This window comes from Rhopalosiphum maidis, chromosome 1 (genome assembly GCF_003676215.2).
Source record: "Rhopalosiphum maidis isolate BTI-1 chromosome 1, ASM367621v3, whole genome shotgun sequence".
NCBI lineage: Eukaryota > Metazoa > Arthropoda > Insecta > Hemiptera > Aphididae > Rhopalosiphum > Rhopalosiphum maidis.
In genome coordinates this window covers 30,870,884-30,886,236 of record NC_040877.1, presented here as the reverse complement: position 1 = coordinate 30,886,236, position 15,353 = coordinate 30,870,884, and the positions used below count along the sequence as shown (strand labels likewise).

Below are 15,353 nucleotides of genomic sequence, written 5' to 3'. Positions count from 1 at the left end.
ATAAAGTTTAAGAACTTTATCATAGGTATTATTGATTGATGATGTAGAGAACTAATCCCTATATGAAACTATGAAATATAAATGGACTAAATAGTACCATAAACTCTGGTAGAAAATCTTTAGTACCTAACACATAGTGATCATGTCCCTACTACCTAGTCCCAGTGCCATAATTATAGAAGGACAAATGGAACAATTGAACTGGGCGCACCGACTTCAAACATATACAATTAATTGTATAAGTACCTGTTTATCATACTTTGGGAAAACCTTAAAGCTGAAATCAAATTTGACTTAAAATATTAAAAATTTAGTGTGATATATAAGTGTAAAAAATAATAATGAAATGCTAATTTTTATTTAAATAAAAACGTTGACTTTTTAATTTGTGTACTAACTTAAATAAATATTACATTAATTAGACACATTTGAAGTGTAGTATTCTTGTATATTAAATAATCATATTTTTTACAATAAAATATCATTCTATGATCCAACTGCTCATTTATAAATAGGCAAACAGCTAATTACAATAATTATATATAACATTAATTTAAAAATATATTTTGCATACATTTTATTTAGACATTCGAAAAATAGAAATGAACAATTTGAGGCCCAAAATTGTAAATTGTACTGGGCCCATGAATTGGTAAATCAGTCACTGCATGTAGTAGTCCACCTTGCTATAGTCCAACGAACAATGAACAAACCTACCAAGGTATAAATGTATTTATAATTGTAGACAGTAGTGTGTACTGTGTAGGCATTGATTTTATAATATATTCAATAATAGTGTAATCTATATAGTATTATTATCTATAAAACTTGATGTGTAGGTACTAGCACAAAATAAATGCAATTTTATTTATTTATTTGATTTAATTTATTTTGGGGTACCTACTAAACCCATACAGGCCATATCACAGAACACCGACAGAACAAATAACAAATAACAATACAAAATATAAATTTATTGTGTACTATTTTTATTTATTATTATTACTTTTTTTTTTTTTTGATAAAGAATAATAAAAGATAATAATAATATTATGTGATAGTAGTCATATAATTTTAAATTTACTATCATTTATTAATTATCATTTATCATTATTACAATAAATTATTTCCATAATTTTATTATTACTTATTAGTTAAATATTTGAATTAAAATTAAATCTTTTCCACTATTAGCACAGAATAAATTAAATAAGTAGTAATTTAATAGTAAGTTATTAGTTGATATTTTTATAACACAATATGGATTCTATCATTTCTGAGATGGAAAAATTATTACTATCTGGTAGAGAGGACTGTAATATCCAAGACATTATAGGTAACTAGATATCTTTAAAATTTTTCAATAATTTTACAAACTATCTTAATAATATGAATTACTAAAAAGCTTATTAGCCTGAAATTAAAACTCATATATATATGTGATTTATAATACACATTTTATTCTCCATATTCAACAGATTGCTTTATATCTTTTAAAATTTTTTTAAAGTAGACCTGGAAATTTAAGTTGACGCAGCTCCTCATTTTGTAAATTTTTCTCACTTATTAAAATTTATAAGTAAATCTTTTATTTCTTTTATTGGTAAATCTTTCTGTTTTACCTAAACTTAAAAAAAATGTTTGAACACAAATTAAAACTAACTGAATGACATATCTTGGATAAATTATTTAACGATGCAACAATATATTGATTAGTTCTAAAATAAAAGTGTTTAATGACTTAAATTAACTTGAAAAGCCATCCAATCAATAAAAACATAAATATAAGTGATTATCTGGTGCTTAGTGATTCTAATAAAAAGACAATTTAACTTTATAATACTTTATGTTTACTATAGTAACATACAATTTGGTTGGGTTTATTTTTTTAATTTCAATCAGTGGCATAGTGAACATGTATTAACTATGGTCTATGATGCACAACATATATTTGAGTACCTACAACCTACCCACCCACTCTTTTCTCAATGTCACATATATGAAATTTGTTTGAAAAAAAATTGAAGAAAACTAAATCCTAATGAAGATTTAGTGGGTACCTACCGACTTATATTTTACTAATTCCTATCTGAGAATACTAAATTCTAAGAGTCGTTTCCTTATTTTTTGTTATAACTGACTTAGTTTATTAAAAATAACAATTTACCACTTTTTTCATATTTCTTATCATGATGGCTAGGCATCATTAAACTCTTTTTATCACGCCAATGATTCCAATAAACGGTTTATTCTATAATCTAGTGATAACATTTAGCAGAACTCGCTGTATATAATATCTTATATATTTATATCCACAATCTATTTTAAATTAGATAAATTAGTTTATCGATATTACCAATGCTAAGTAATATCAGTAGTTAAATGTTTCTATCATAGATTCATAAAGGATATAGATTTAACAGTTGTTATTTTTGTATTTTTTCCCCTTAACTTAAATTCATTTTTTAAATTTCATATGACAAATAAAAAAATTATTAACACTCAACATATTTGTGTCAATATCAAAACAAAATATAAAATAGTTAAAATATTAATAACAACAATTAAATAATTATATAAAGATAGCATGCATGCACTTTAATTGTTTGTTATTTTGATACACATACGTCTAAGTGTCTAATGTCTGGATATTTATTGTTTATACTCATTAATAAATGCTAAAACTTATAATTTTATTTGAGCTTTTACTAAGCACGTTATGTATATTAGAATATACAAATTTGATTTTTTTGACTGCGATTGTTTTTTCTTCCTTTACTTTTTGTAATTACATATTATAAATTTTACATGTTAAATAAAATGTACATTTTATATAACTAAAATCCTTATTTTTCATTATTGAATTCAAAACCTCATAAGACCTTTTAATATCAGTCATATTTAAATCAAATTAATCAAAATAATATTAATAAATTAAAAAATTACATAAGTTAATCACAATTTAATACAAACATCATATAAGTGCACAACACATTGCACAAAGCTTAAATAAAATTATAATTTTAAGCGAGTACAAGCAGGAAATCCTAGCAATAATTAGTAAAATCTAGCTTTACTTAATAATTGGGCTTTTATGGTAACACATACACACACACACACACACACACACACACACACACACACACACACACACCCACACACCCACACACCCACACACACACACATATATAAGTAGTAATATTTGTGAGTTACTACCTATTTAATTTTTATTAGATTTCTAAGTTTAATAAATTTATTCAGATTTTAATAAAAAATTAATTATCAAGAATTAATAAAAAGCCTAAAAACTCTAATTTAATAAGGTATGTTTAGTAGATAATAATATAATTTAATAAAAAATAGGTTAATTTAGAGTTCTGAATTGTTCAGCAAATTAAACATTATATCACTTTATTTTTATTTATTTTATATTTTTAATGATTTCAGGAGAATCTGCAGGTAAAAATATTGATGATTTGTTGATTGAAGCTGATAAAATAATTGGTGAAACACTTCCATTCTTCCAAACATATTCAAATACAAAAGTTAAATCATCAAAAGACTCTAAAAGTATACAAAATAATACTAGGATTATATCAGCACAGCCTGAAATTGAAAGGAATAATGCTAAAAAAGTTAATTTTAATTTAAAAAATAATTCTCAAAGTATTTCAACTCCAGAGAAACATTCAAATACAACAGAAAATTATGGTTTGTATTAAGAATATTTTAAGAAATACGATATAAAAGATATAATTAACCATGTTGAGAAATATAATGGTGTTTGGCCTTATCATTATCTATTCTTTTTTTTAAATTTATTTTGATCCTAATTAATTTTTTTGAAACTCATAATTGTTTTAAAGATTCACTATCCATAACTATTTTAAATACATTTTTATTAAATTCAATGTAAAACATATTATATGTTTATTTTTAAATTATTTAGAATATTAACTAGCTAATTTATTTTAATCTATTTTAAATGTAGAATTATTAATTTTTATTAACACATTTTCTGTTGTTAGCTGATACCTAAATTTGAGCTATTTAATAGTTGTCAGGGACATACACAGGGGGGGGAGTGTTTTGGGTGTTCAAACACCCCCTGAAATACTTGGGTTTTTGCATGGTTATTTACTTATTCAATTGTAATGTTAATTTTGTTATATCAATGTTTGTATTTAAAAAAAGTATTTTAAGTATACCTAATTTTCAAAAAAAATTTTTGTATATTTATTAAAAAAATTTTTACTTTTCAATAACTGATTTTCAAAAACACTCCCCAAAACTTTTTTTTGTGTACATCCCTGATAGCTGTACATTCTTTACATATTATTGGTATTCTGTATAGGTTGATTTTGACATCCTTTTCCTATTTTTAAGTACATTTTTATTAAAATAATTTATTGCCAATTTAACATTTGTGAACTATCAATAAATGTAATATAGTCATTGTGTTAAGTTATCATATAAATGTATAAGTTATTAAAATTCAGGTAGAGGATTTGATTAATAGAGAAATAGAAATGTAATATGGACAAATATTACAAGACAACTATTAACTTATGTCTTATTTAGGCCTTAGAGTTTAGAATATTTGTATAATTTAATGAAATCAATCAAGTTTAACTAATAAATTTTAATTATGTTTATAGGAAAATTAACTATAAATAAGTATATTAAAGAAGAGGAAAGAAAAAATCATAATATTCGTTCTCCATCTTTAAAAAAATGTACAACTGAGTTAAAAGTAAGCTAATAATTTTACACATTATTATTATTTTCTGAACTTATTTCATTAGCTAGTGTTGAGACTGCTGCAAATGCTTCTTTTCCAGTAGATAAAATCTCAGATGGTGGTAAAATGAATCCATATTTTCCTGTATCTTTCAATTCTACAGTGTATGAGTATTTAATTTTTGCAACTCCTTTAGCCCAATCATCAGATGCTCCTAAAAAATTTAAAAGTACATGGTATTGTATTTATTAAGACAAATTCTAAATACATACTATGCCTGATATATATATCAGTTAATTAGAAATTTATGTTACTAAAATGGTAGAAATATTATTTGATTCTTATAAAATCTTTACCATTTTTGGGCAAATTTCTAACTAGTAAGGCTTAAATAGAATATTTTTCAATTTTTCATATGTTTGGTGAAAATGGGAATATATTTTTCTATGTTTTTACTATACCATACATAAAATTAAGTAGTTATATATATGGTATACTTGGTATTTACAGAAGTATAATTATTTCACTAGTATCAACATTTAATGGATGATTTAAGTATTAACAAGGTAAATACATTTCTAAAATAAAAATGGGTGTCATGAGTGCCCCTCTTGGCTGTAAATTATGGATGTAAAATAATATCTGTTTTGGATGTACTGGTAGCATCAGTGATATCTGCACTTTGTATATTACTGTTATATTACTAGTACCCTTTATCCAAAAAAAACTACGGCTTGGGTGACACTGGTGTTATAATAATATTTATTAAATTTCATATACCGGCTGCTGGGTATAAAAGTGTTGCACTATTTCCGACAGTGTACTCATTTGATGTAGCCTTTTTAATAGCTGCGGCCATAGCCAGGCCTACACGGTGTACTTCTTTGTGATCAGATGGTACCCGTTTGGCATAGCCCCATGGATATAAGATATATTGTCCATAACTATGGAACGTCAGAAATCCCTAAAAATATATATATATATATTTAGTCTATTAGTTATAAGTTATAATTTAGTTATAACTTATTATTTAAAAATCAAAAATATTTTACATACTTTAAATTTGTTTGGATTTTTCATTATATACTTAACCACTGCTTGGGTTTCACGTTCAGAACTAGCTTTTACTCCTTTATATATTTCTGCACATGAATATTTGCTAGAACCACTTTCGCCCCAGTGATAATCCCAGTTACGATTCAGATCTGCTCCTATACATGAATTTGCTGATTGCTTGTTTCGGTTTTTTCGCCATAGGCGTTCCTTTTCATGAGAATATTTGTAACTAAATAAAAATGGTATATTTATTTTTTGTCAAATTGTATATTTAAATTATTAATACTGACCCATCAGGATTTAAAATTGGTATTATGTGGAATTCAATATTATTCATATGAGATTCCAATGAGTCTCTGTTATATACCAATTCATTTATTAAATATAACACAGAGGAGACTGCAATCCATTCTCGAGCATGTATCCCTCCATCGATCCATATAGCTTTTATATCAGTTGCATTTTTGTCTGGCTTAATTCGTATCACTCTTAATGAGACATTTTCATATGATTTACCAATAGTTTCAATTTCTAATATATCTGGATATTCTTGAGATAAGTAATCAATATATTTATATATATCATGTATCTTATGATAACGTTCAAATGTTAAATTATGTCCTAAAATCATTAAAATAGTAATTAATAAAACTAAAATCAACATGAGTAATACTGTAACCATTTTTAATTTAACTTATTAAATATTTATTTAACTTATATAACACAAATTAATATTATAAATGTATGCAATTTAAGATTTATTCAGCATAATTATTATTTATAAATAAATTTCAACCTTGTCTTCCGGATAATTCTGATTCGTCTTCATTTATTGGAGGATTTTCTACATCAATTGCCCTTTGTATGTCATCAATAAAAACATCAAATAATAATGATCCATTATTCAGTGTGTTTTTTACAATTTCTGAGTTTTCTTTTTTTACCATTATATCTACTGATGTAGAATTGGTAAACCATTTTTCAATCACTAAAAAATGTATTTAAATTAATTTAATATTCATTAATGAAAAATTAAATTTACTTACATCCTTGATTTTCTAGTTCCTTGATTTTTTTCCTTTGCTTAGAGTTAACTGTTTCAACTCTAAATACTTGGTCTCCATTATAAGTTACTTTTTCATCGACATCTCGCTGTTGACCATTATTTTCTAAACATATTGTAAATGTTATTAAAGCTAAAAGTGTAAGCACACAATAAAGCACTCTGGGAGAACCATCCATTTCGAATAACCAAATGAGGATAAACTAAATTAATTCTTGACCACAGGGAACTCTTTAATGTGTACAGAAACCGGTACTGTACTATGATCCCAATCCAAGCCACACCTATTTGATATTTTATTAATACCACTGGTTATTGACCAAAATTTCTACCTTTTGACATAAACATGAATAGAATATTTTATGACTTTTTGTTATAAACTGTTCTTCGCCATTGTATATTTATAACTAAAATAATATAAAATTATGTTTATAATATCTACAATAGATCTTTTCATACTAACAACTATTAATGACAATTGCATATCCTATCTTAATTTAATCATCAAACAATCAATATAATAGCTTGTATTAATTTAAAGAAAAAAAGAATTGTAAATGAAATAATTTCTAATCTTTTATAATTGTAAAGAGAAAATTTTATAATGAACAAAAAAGTAATTAATATTTTTTGAAAAATGTAAACATTTTAGGGTGAATAGTAATGTGTTATTATATTTAAATAATTTTTGTATTTTACATGTTATTAGTATTTAAATTTATTTTATATTAAGAATTAATCGTTTTAAAATACAACATTAAAGTAGTAATTTTTTTTATATGATCAAATTATATGTAAAATAACATGTATTTTACAAATTATTTATATATTGGAATAACAAAAGGTTAAAAATATAATATGTTGACAGTTGACTGTGTCAATAACCCCTACAACCAGTTAATAAACCACATTCCAAGAAACCAGATGTCCACTGTACATACTAATGTTTGTAATTTATCGATTTGGAATATGTTGTATGTAAACTGATGTTTAATAATATATTCATTAATTTTATTATGTAGGTCATTATTAGCCAAGGTGAAGTATAATTTGTAATATTTCGAGGTGAATGTTAACTACTGTCTACTGAATGTATAACTAAGTGTACTACTAAGTGTATTTGAAATTTAAACATGTTTATAAATAGAATTTATATGGCTCATATACTTAAATAATTTTTATCATTGCGAATGTATTGATTTTACTATGATGTGTTATATGTGTAAAAATTCATTAATTTTTAACTTCAATAGAAAAGTAATCCTAGTTCTAGATCTAGTTGGTATTTTTAGGAAGTTAAAATTAAAAATTCCAAAACCTAAAATAAAAAAGGTAAAAAAATTTGAATTTTCATACAAAACTAGTTGTTAATAAAATTGATTTTCTTTTATGGTGTAATTCAAAAACAAATAACTGTAGATACTTGAAATTTTCATTAAATTTTTATATTTATATTTTCTATACATAGTATAATTTTTAAATATTTTAAGCAATTTATAAACTTGACATTTTTTTATTTTTTTTTTTTTATATATTGATAGAAAAATATTTAATCAGTCAATAAGCTTGAATATGTTGTACAAGGTTTCTCATAAGTTGTTATCATAGTTAATTAAAAATATATTAGAAAATGTAGATCTCTCTGCTGTACATTAGGTTGTTGACTAGAACTCATTATTGAGTATCACTATAATAGATTTTATTAAATTTGAATTTAATAATAACACATTGTATATAATGAGAAGCAATGCTGTGCGAAAATTACGGTAACCATAATTACAAAACAATTATTTTAATAATAATAATATTAGATTTGTGTAAAAATTTTCCTAATATTTTGTTTGTTTTTCCTGATTTTAAAAACAGTACTTTACAGAACTTTTAATTTTGACCTCTCTAAAGTTCAAACTAAATCCAATTTGCTATACAAAACCACCCTTAAAATTGAAAATGGAATTTTTTATTATTATTTATCATGTGCACGGGGAAAAAAAACAAACACACATCTTTATAAAATCATTATATTCATCACTCAGCTCAGAATCTAAAATCTACTTGTTCCATATAAATATAATAAAATATACTTATACATACCTAATTAAAGTTTTGATTTGAATAGAAATAACAATGACTGTGTCTTATTGTTAAGTTAGTTGAACAGTGAAACTAGTTACCTATTTTTAAGTATTATAGTTTCCGTAAAGTAAACCTAAAATTAAGAAATGGGAATAAAAACTTAAATTAGATACGTACAAGTATTGTTAGGCTGAAATAAATATTTTATTACTGAAAAGTAAAACAATTAATTTTTCTTAAATTATTATGAATTGACATACAAAATACCGGTTATCAAAAATTTAAAAAAAAAATTTATGTGTATATTGTTTTATATTTTTTTTAAAAATCCAAAAATATTGTCTTTAACTTGATAAATTTTTATTCAATTTTAGTATTATTTATTTTTGAAATGTTTTGTTAATGACTATCTTGAAAATTTAAAAAACTTAATTGCATTAAAAAAATTGAATCTTTTGCCATTCAATCAGAATTTTCATCTTTAATACTGTAAAAAAAAACTGCATTTAAATATATTGAGTTTTTACGGAGATATTAAGGGTAATATGGGACTTTTAAGAAACATTGTATATAAATAATTTTAATAATTATGTATTAATAATACAAATAATGCAATGTTTTTGGCAGGTATTATATGAACCTATAGTTATTCTAGTAGTACAACCTAATAAAGTAAAATCTAAGCATTTTCTAGATATTATATAATTTTTTAAAAGTTTTTTGACCTCTAAAATCGATAAAACTTAATTCATAAAATATATAAATGTATAATATTATAAAACATCATTATATCTGTTATATGTGTACTTTTATTAAACTCATTATTCATTATTTATATGTCTTAGATTCTTGATCCTGAAATAAACTTTATAAAACCTCAATTTAAAGTCAGTTCATCTTTGTTGGAAAATCACAATCGGCTACAAATTATGTGTAACAGACATGATAAATTTGCTAATAATAATAAAACACAGGACCAAATTAATAAATTAAAATTGGAAGAAGAATTAAAATATTATAAAGTAAATGAAACATACATTATAATAAAATATTTATTTATTTTTTATAAATCATCAATTTTTTCCAGTTGAAAAATAATGAGCTTGAAAAAAATCTATTATTCAAAGAACAAGAAATTCACAATTTGGAAAATCGATATCAGCAATTAAGTCAGCATTGTGAATCATTTTTGAAAAAAAATGTAAGTACATAGGTAAATCATTAATGATATTTTATAATTAATAATTAATTAAATGTTATGCTCAAAACTAAATTATCTGAAAAGTAATATTACACTAGACACAGTTTTTTCCAACATGTATCAGTCTTTAAATTTGTTTAGAATAGAACAAATAGGTGAATAGGTCAAATTTTAACGACTTTTTTTAAATATCTATTTGTTTTGCTATGTGTCATACATATTAATTAATAATTATATTTTTTCTTATGATTTTAAGAAATTTTAATTAGGTATAATGTTTTTATATTAAACTATTTTCACATTTTTTTATTTTAGATTTATATATGAAAATAAAATAATATCATATTCATACATAGTTTATTAAATTTGTATGTGCTGTTAATATATTTGTAACTTCTCCATCAACAAAAAAATAGATAATATAGCTATAAAATTGAACATTACTTAACACATAGTTTATATTTTATACTAAATTATAATTGAAACCTATGTTTAAGAAAAAAAACAGCCATTACTATTATTTTTATTTTTTTTCATTTTTTGCATTAGATCGAAGAGACATTAAAGAGTTACGATTTTCAATTGAATGAACTAATTGAACGTAATATGACTAGAGAATCACAGTTACATATTATAATTGGTAATCTTCTTGAAGAAATTGGACAATCGCATTATCAATACAGAATAAAACTATCAGAAAAAAATAAACAAATACGAAATTATCTTGATCAAATAGAAACAATACTTGATAATGTTTACAAATTTAAAAATAATAATACAAAAATATAGCATTTGTAAATTATCAATACCACATTGACATTACAATCATTTAAAAAGAAATTTTAAATTTTGTGTAAACAGATAAGTTGTGAACACATTCATAGATGGAGTATGATCAAGTAAGAAATTATACTTTTAAACTTAATGTCCTTTTATTGCATTTACTATTTAAATACCTAAGCCTGTATACTTATTGATTATAATTTATAATACATTTGATACCTATACATCAGTTGGTAAATATGTAAATATATTTAGTCAAATTTTCTTATTTTACTGGAGAAATTAGTATTTAGTTTTAGCTAAATAATAAATTAAGTTTTTTTTATACAATATAATACCAATAAAATATAGTTGATAATAGGTTCAAACAAAAAAATTAAAACACAAATATAGTTGTTCTGGAAGAAAAATGTAATCATATATTCATTATTTCATTAACATTTTGATAATTTTGTTATAATACTTATACTAAGTGTTCACTAACATGTTCTTGTAAGTAGTAATTCTAATTACTTAATGTTTTTACTATGCATCCCAAAATAGTAAAGTCCAAGAACACCAATTGCTGACTGGACAAAATTTGAGAATGGCCTAAAATATATTTAAGTTTAATTATGACATAATGTTATATGCTAATATTAATGGAAATTACCATGATGACGCCTCATCCTTGTCTTTAATAGCAACCATACCATTCTATAAACATATATATATATATATATATATTTTAATTTATTTATTACATGTGTATGAATATTGAATATTTATGACTTTATGAGTATCTACCTGTCTGGTGTGCGCTGTCCTGCTTCTTTTATCTATATTATCTCGAATTCTTTGCACATCGTATTGTCTATCTCTTACTTCGCGTCTAAAAATTCTTTCATCAGGACGATGTTCCAAAATTCTTCTACCATTCCGTTCTAAAGCTCGTGGGTGTAGATTACCTCTTATGTCAATATCCCTCTCTCTTGCGTTCCGAATTCGTTCGCGACGAATATTAGGCAATGATTCTGATCTTGTCAATCTGCCCTTTCTAATATCGTCAATTCTAACCCAAACTCGCTGCTCTTGTTCTTTCCCGTCCACACTTATTCTATGTCTCTCGGATCGTATGTTCAAATTTTTAGTCCTGTACGTGTCTCTAATGTAATAGTTGTCTATAGGATTAAATTTGCATTGATCTGTCTCATTTGAAGTCGTCACCAATTCTCTGTTTGATATTTTTCGATAAACATTACTGTAAATAAATAACACGGTTATTTATTAATACAAATTTTCTTAGTTGATTTTAATTATATTGTTTCAATTTAAAAATTCTGTTAGTGCGAAGTGCATACTATTTATTTCTCTCTCTAACCCCGTACAATATGGTATATTTAAATATTTGCGTTCATCAGAATATTCAGAACCATCTTATGCTGTTACTGCTGTTAGCTCAAATATTAGATTGAATTTCCCAATATCAAACTTAATATTAGGAATTTAGGAACATTATATTCAGTGTTTCTATGTTGGATAATTATTTTGTTTAAGATATTTACATTTTTTTGCAAATTATGAATATAATATTACAATTTGAATATCTTCATTTATTGCAAAAATATTGAAATATGGTAAAAAATCCATGATACAAATACTAGCCACAGATATTGTTCTTTACTTAATGTTTATTAATAGGTCAATCTACTTTAATATTAAAACTAACAACAGCAGATTGGTTCTGCTGAGAGAATTTACTATTTCGCGTGGTTAATAGAGAAAATAAATAGTTTGATCGTGGACTAAATCTGTATGAATAGGTATGAATCGTTGAGATTTGAAATTTTATCATTTCGCATATATTGTTATTTCTAATTACAGTATACTCTATGAGATTATCAAAGTATCTAGATTATTTTTAAGCTATTTGTACTACGAACCTATGTCCTATTTACATTGCTCACCATTTTACTGTACATCGGTATTAGCTTACAAGTTATATTATGTAAGTATTTATTTTTTTCAGTTTTTCGCAAAAACGCGCCGAGTAAAAAAATATTTAATATTATAAAAATTTTAATAATATAAACATAGTAGAAAATAAATTATCCGGCAGTTACTTACGTATCAACCACTTCATACAAAAATTAATTGGACAACCAGGTCATGCAGCATAAGTATGTATATGTAATGTGTATAAATTATATTTATCGAATTGTCTTGGCTACCAGTTTATTTATACTTGTATATTACTTGTAGACACCACCTGTCTTCTTCGCTAATTATTTATATCATTGAATTGAACTTTAACGCAACCACTCCTTCTGTGAACTACCCGATGACACGGTACATTGGAAACTTAATATATTTACATACGGAAATATCGGCTTACGGCAAAAATTATGGTTCCTAGCTAGTTCTTCTTAAAATATTTATTCAGAAATCTAATAGATTTATTTTTAGTTATAAGTTTTGATAAACAATAAATATTTGTAAAAGTTCAAACAACGTTATTTAGTTAAAATAAAATATGAATATTAACATACAATATGTATTGTATCGTTTTTACGTTGGCAGTAAGAAAAGTAAATAAGTACACCGTATACACCTATAAGTATATTAGTTATAATAGCATTCAATATTTTGTCCAAGGCTTCAAAAATTCTAAATCAGGCACTGTTGACATTATCAAAATATGTAGATTAATTTTAAGATATTCTATTTATAATTTTATATCATGTAAAGTGGTATTAACTTAGGTTTCATAAGTTAATAACAATAATAGTTACATATACATATTATTATGATAAATACTAATAATATAATGAAAATGAATGCAATGTTTTGGGAAAAAAATTATTAAACCTATACCGTAATACCAATAATAAAATAAATTACCTTATTAGCAATATTAATGAACATTTTATAAAACATACTTAGTAATATAAGCTAACAAAACCGTCTCCGTTAAGAATTTGTTTTTCGAATCAATAATTTATCATTAAATTGAATTAAAACAGAGCAATACCCACTTGCCCACTTTTTAATCTTATAATGTTTAGTTTTGTAAAATTCCTGTTCTGATTGTTACTTAATTTTATTCGCATCGTATTAATATTAATTTCGTATGGTAGGTAGGTCGTAGGTAATTTAAATTCTTAAGTTAATACTGCATGTAAATTTGAAATGATTTTATTTTTATAGGATAAACCGATGGATTTCGATTTCAGTGATTAGATAGTAAATATGATCAAGCTTAAATAATAATATAACTGATCAAAAGTTACTTACAAATTATTTTCCGAAATCGTGCAGACGTTTGCATTCGAGTGTGAGCCAAGAAGAGCCAAGAAGAAAACAACGCCAACTACGATTGATAGAATCCTAAAATTATACCAATTGACAGTGTTAATTTAAAGACATTTATTCAAATTATAATTGTGTAATCGTATATGTGTATACAAATAGTAATAATTTGTTCGTATTATTATGATAAGAGCTTAACGAGGTACGATTGTACAAGAAATGTGAAAAAAATACGAATGTGTAAAATATATTTTTTACTTCAAATTCTTGAACTTACGTATTATTCATTTTGTGTAACGACGACAATGTTCTAAGTCACAATATACTCTTGGGGACCTCTACAAGTGCTTTTTATACCAGAATAATAGGTGTACATTTTCCGGTTGCTTTCATATTATGATGATTGTTTTCCAACCCAATGGTTTGTATTTTATTCGTGATGTACTGATGTATAATGTTACCTATTTATTTTCAAATCCTTATCTGAAAGAAACACAAACCGCTTACACGCTCGAAATCATTTTAACCCTACACTTTATCGTAGGTAGTGTAAATTTTTCGAATCATTGCGTTCAGAGATAGCTACACGTGGCTATGTATTAGGGCTTGGTGTAATGTATAAATGCATTACAGTATATTACACTGCTGCTGCTGCACTGATTCATATTATTATACGGGTAGGGGTATTAAAAACGCTTGAATGAACATAGGTTCTGATGACATTTTTGAACATTTATGTCACGAAGTTTGATACACAGCATATTTTATAATCTTCTAGACTTATAGCTGTATTTTATGTATTATGTGTAACCAGTAGCCACTGCGAAATATTGCGTTATTCAACCAGTCAACCTATAAAATGACAAGAAGTTAAAGGTATATTTTGTAATATACCTAGTCAATATAGAATATAAATATATATTACATATATAGCCATATAGGTAACAACTTGTCCATCTTCATAATAACTTGATATTTATTATTTCCCACCTATTTCTAAGTAATTTTGGTTAAATATTGTTATTTTTTAAGGACACGTCATCGGATTTTTTTAAGGTTAATATTGAAATACTGTATTATTAGGTATGTAACATGACTTTAGTAGCAGTGCTGTGAAGTATTTGAGTAAAAGTGTTCAAATGATT

General features: G+C 24.5%; 3 protein-coding genes across 8 annotated transcripts; 1 reads left to right on the top strand and 2 right to left on the bottom strand.

The window, feature by feature from the left end:
• The first annotated feature begins 1,148 nt into the window (after positions 1-1,148).
• On the top strand, positions 1,149-14,444 carry LOC113550713 (interaptin-like). Of its 6 annotated transcripts, XM_026952729.1 has the most exons (9): positions 1,149-1,336; positions 3,448-3,711; positions 4,659-4,753; positions 9,782-9,958; positions 10,024-10,137; positions 10,687-11,036; positions 12,929-13,079; positions 13,162-13,248; positions 14,107-14,444. In XM_026952729.1, the coding sequence occupies exons 1-6, from the start codon at positions 1,261-1,263 to the stop codon at positions 10,924-10,926; spliced, it is 966 nt and encodes a 321-aa protein (XP_026808530.1). In that variant the 5' UTR covers positions 1,149-1,260; the 3' UTR covers positions 10,927-11,036; positions 12,929-13,079; positions 13,162-13,248; positions 14,107-14,444. The 6 variants fall into 6 exon arrangements, with proteins under 6 accessions (XP_026808530.1, XP_026808528.1, XP_026808526.1 ...); XM_026952727.1 differs by lacking the exon at positions 13,162-13,248; XM_026952725.1 differs by having other exon boundaries at positions 13,162-14,444.
• On the bottom strand, positions 4,713-7,100 carry LOC113550712 (carboxypeptidase B-like). The gene is made up of 6 exons (XM_026952723.1): positions 6,844-7,100; positions 6,594-6,785; positions 6,088-6,418; positions 5,798-6,026; positions 5,522-5,705; positions 4,713-4,955 (listed from the first exon to the last, which is right to left on the bottom strand). The coding sequence occupies exons 1-6, from the start codon at positions 7,037-7,039 to the stop codon at positions 4,768-4,770; spliced, it is 1,320 nt and encodes a 439-aa protein (XP_026808524.1). The 5' UTR covers positions 7,040-7,100; the 3' UTR covers positions 4,713-4,767.
• On the bottom strand, positions 11,311-14,546 carry LOC113550715. The gene is made up of 5 exons (XM_026952731.1): positions 14,486-14,546; positions 14,194-14,286; positions 11,707-12,160; positions 11,573-11,616; positions 11,311-11,511 (listed from the first exon to the last, which is right to left on the bottom strand). The coding sequence occupies exons 1-5, from the start codon at positions 14,494-14,496 to the stop codon at positions 11,430-11,432; spliced, it is 684 nt and encodes a 227-aa protein (XP_026808532.1). The 5' UTR covers positions 14,497-14,546; the 3' UTR covers positions 11,311-11,429.
• Between the last annotated feature and the right edge of the window lie 807 nt (positions 14,547-15,353).

Bases quoted from the DNA above. Each gene is read 5' to 3' on its own strand.
- LOC113550712 (XM_026952723.1), bottom strand. From the start codon at position 7,039: ATGGATGGTTCTCCCAGAGTGCTTTATTGTGTGCTTACACTTTTAGCT. The intron at 6,027-6,087 runs GTCAGTATTAAT...ATTTTTATTTAG, and splicing joins CCAATTTTAAATCCTGATGG to TTACAAATATTCTCATGAAA. The intron at 4,956-5,521 runs GTATATGAAATT...TAAATTTTTTAG, and splicing joins ACTTTTATACCCAGCAGCCG to GAGCATCTGATGATTGGGCT.
- LOC113550713 (XM_026952730.1), top strand. From the start codon at position 1,261: ATGGATTCTATCATTTCTGAGATGGAAAAATTATTACTATCTGGTAGA. The intron at 1,337-3,447 runs GTAACTAGATAT...TAATGATTTCAG, and splicing joins TAATATCCAAGACATTATAG to GAGAATCTGCAGGTAAAAAT. The intron at 10,138-10,686 runs GTAAGTACATAG...TTTTTGCATTAG, and splicing joins AATCATTTTTGAAAAAAAAT to ATCGAAGAGACATTAAAGAG.
- LOC113550715 (XM_026952731.1), bottom strand. The intron at 12,161-14,193 runs GTAAGTAACTTT...ATTTATTTACAG, and splicing joins ACGATTTCGGAAAATAATTT to TAATGTTTATCGAAAAATAT. The intron at 11,512-11,572 runs GTAATTTCCATT...AATATATTTTAG, and splicing joins AAGGATGAGGCGTCATCATG to GCCATTCTCAAATTTTGTCC.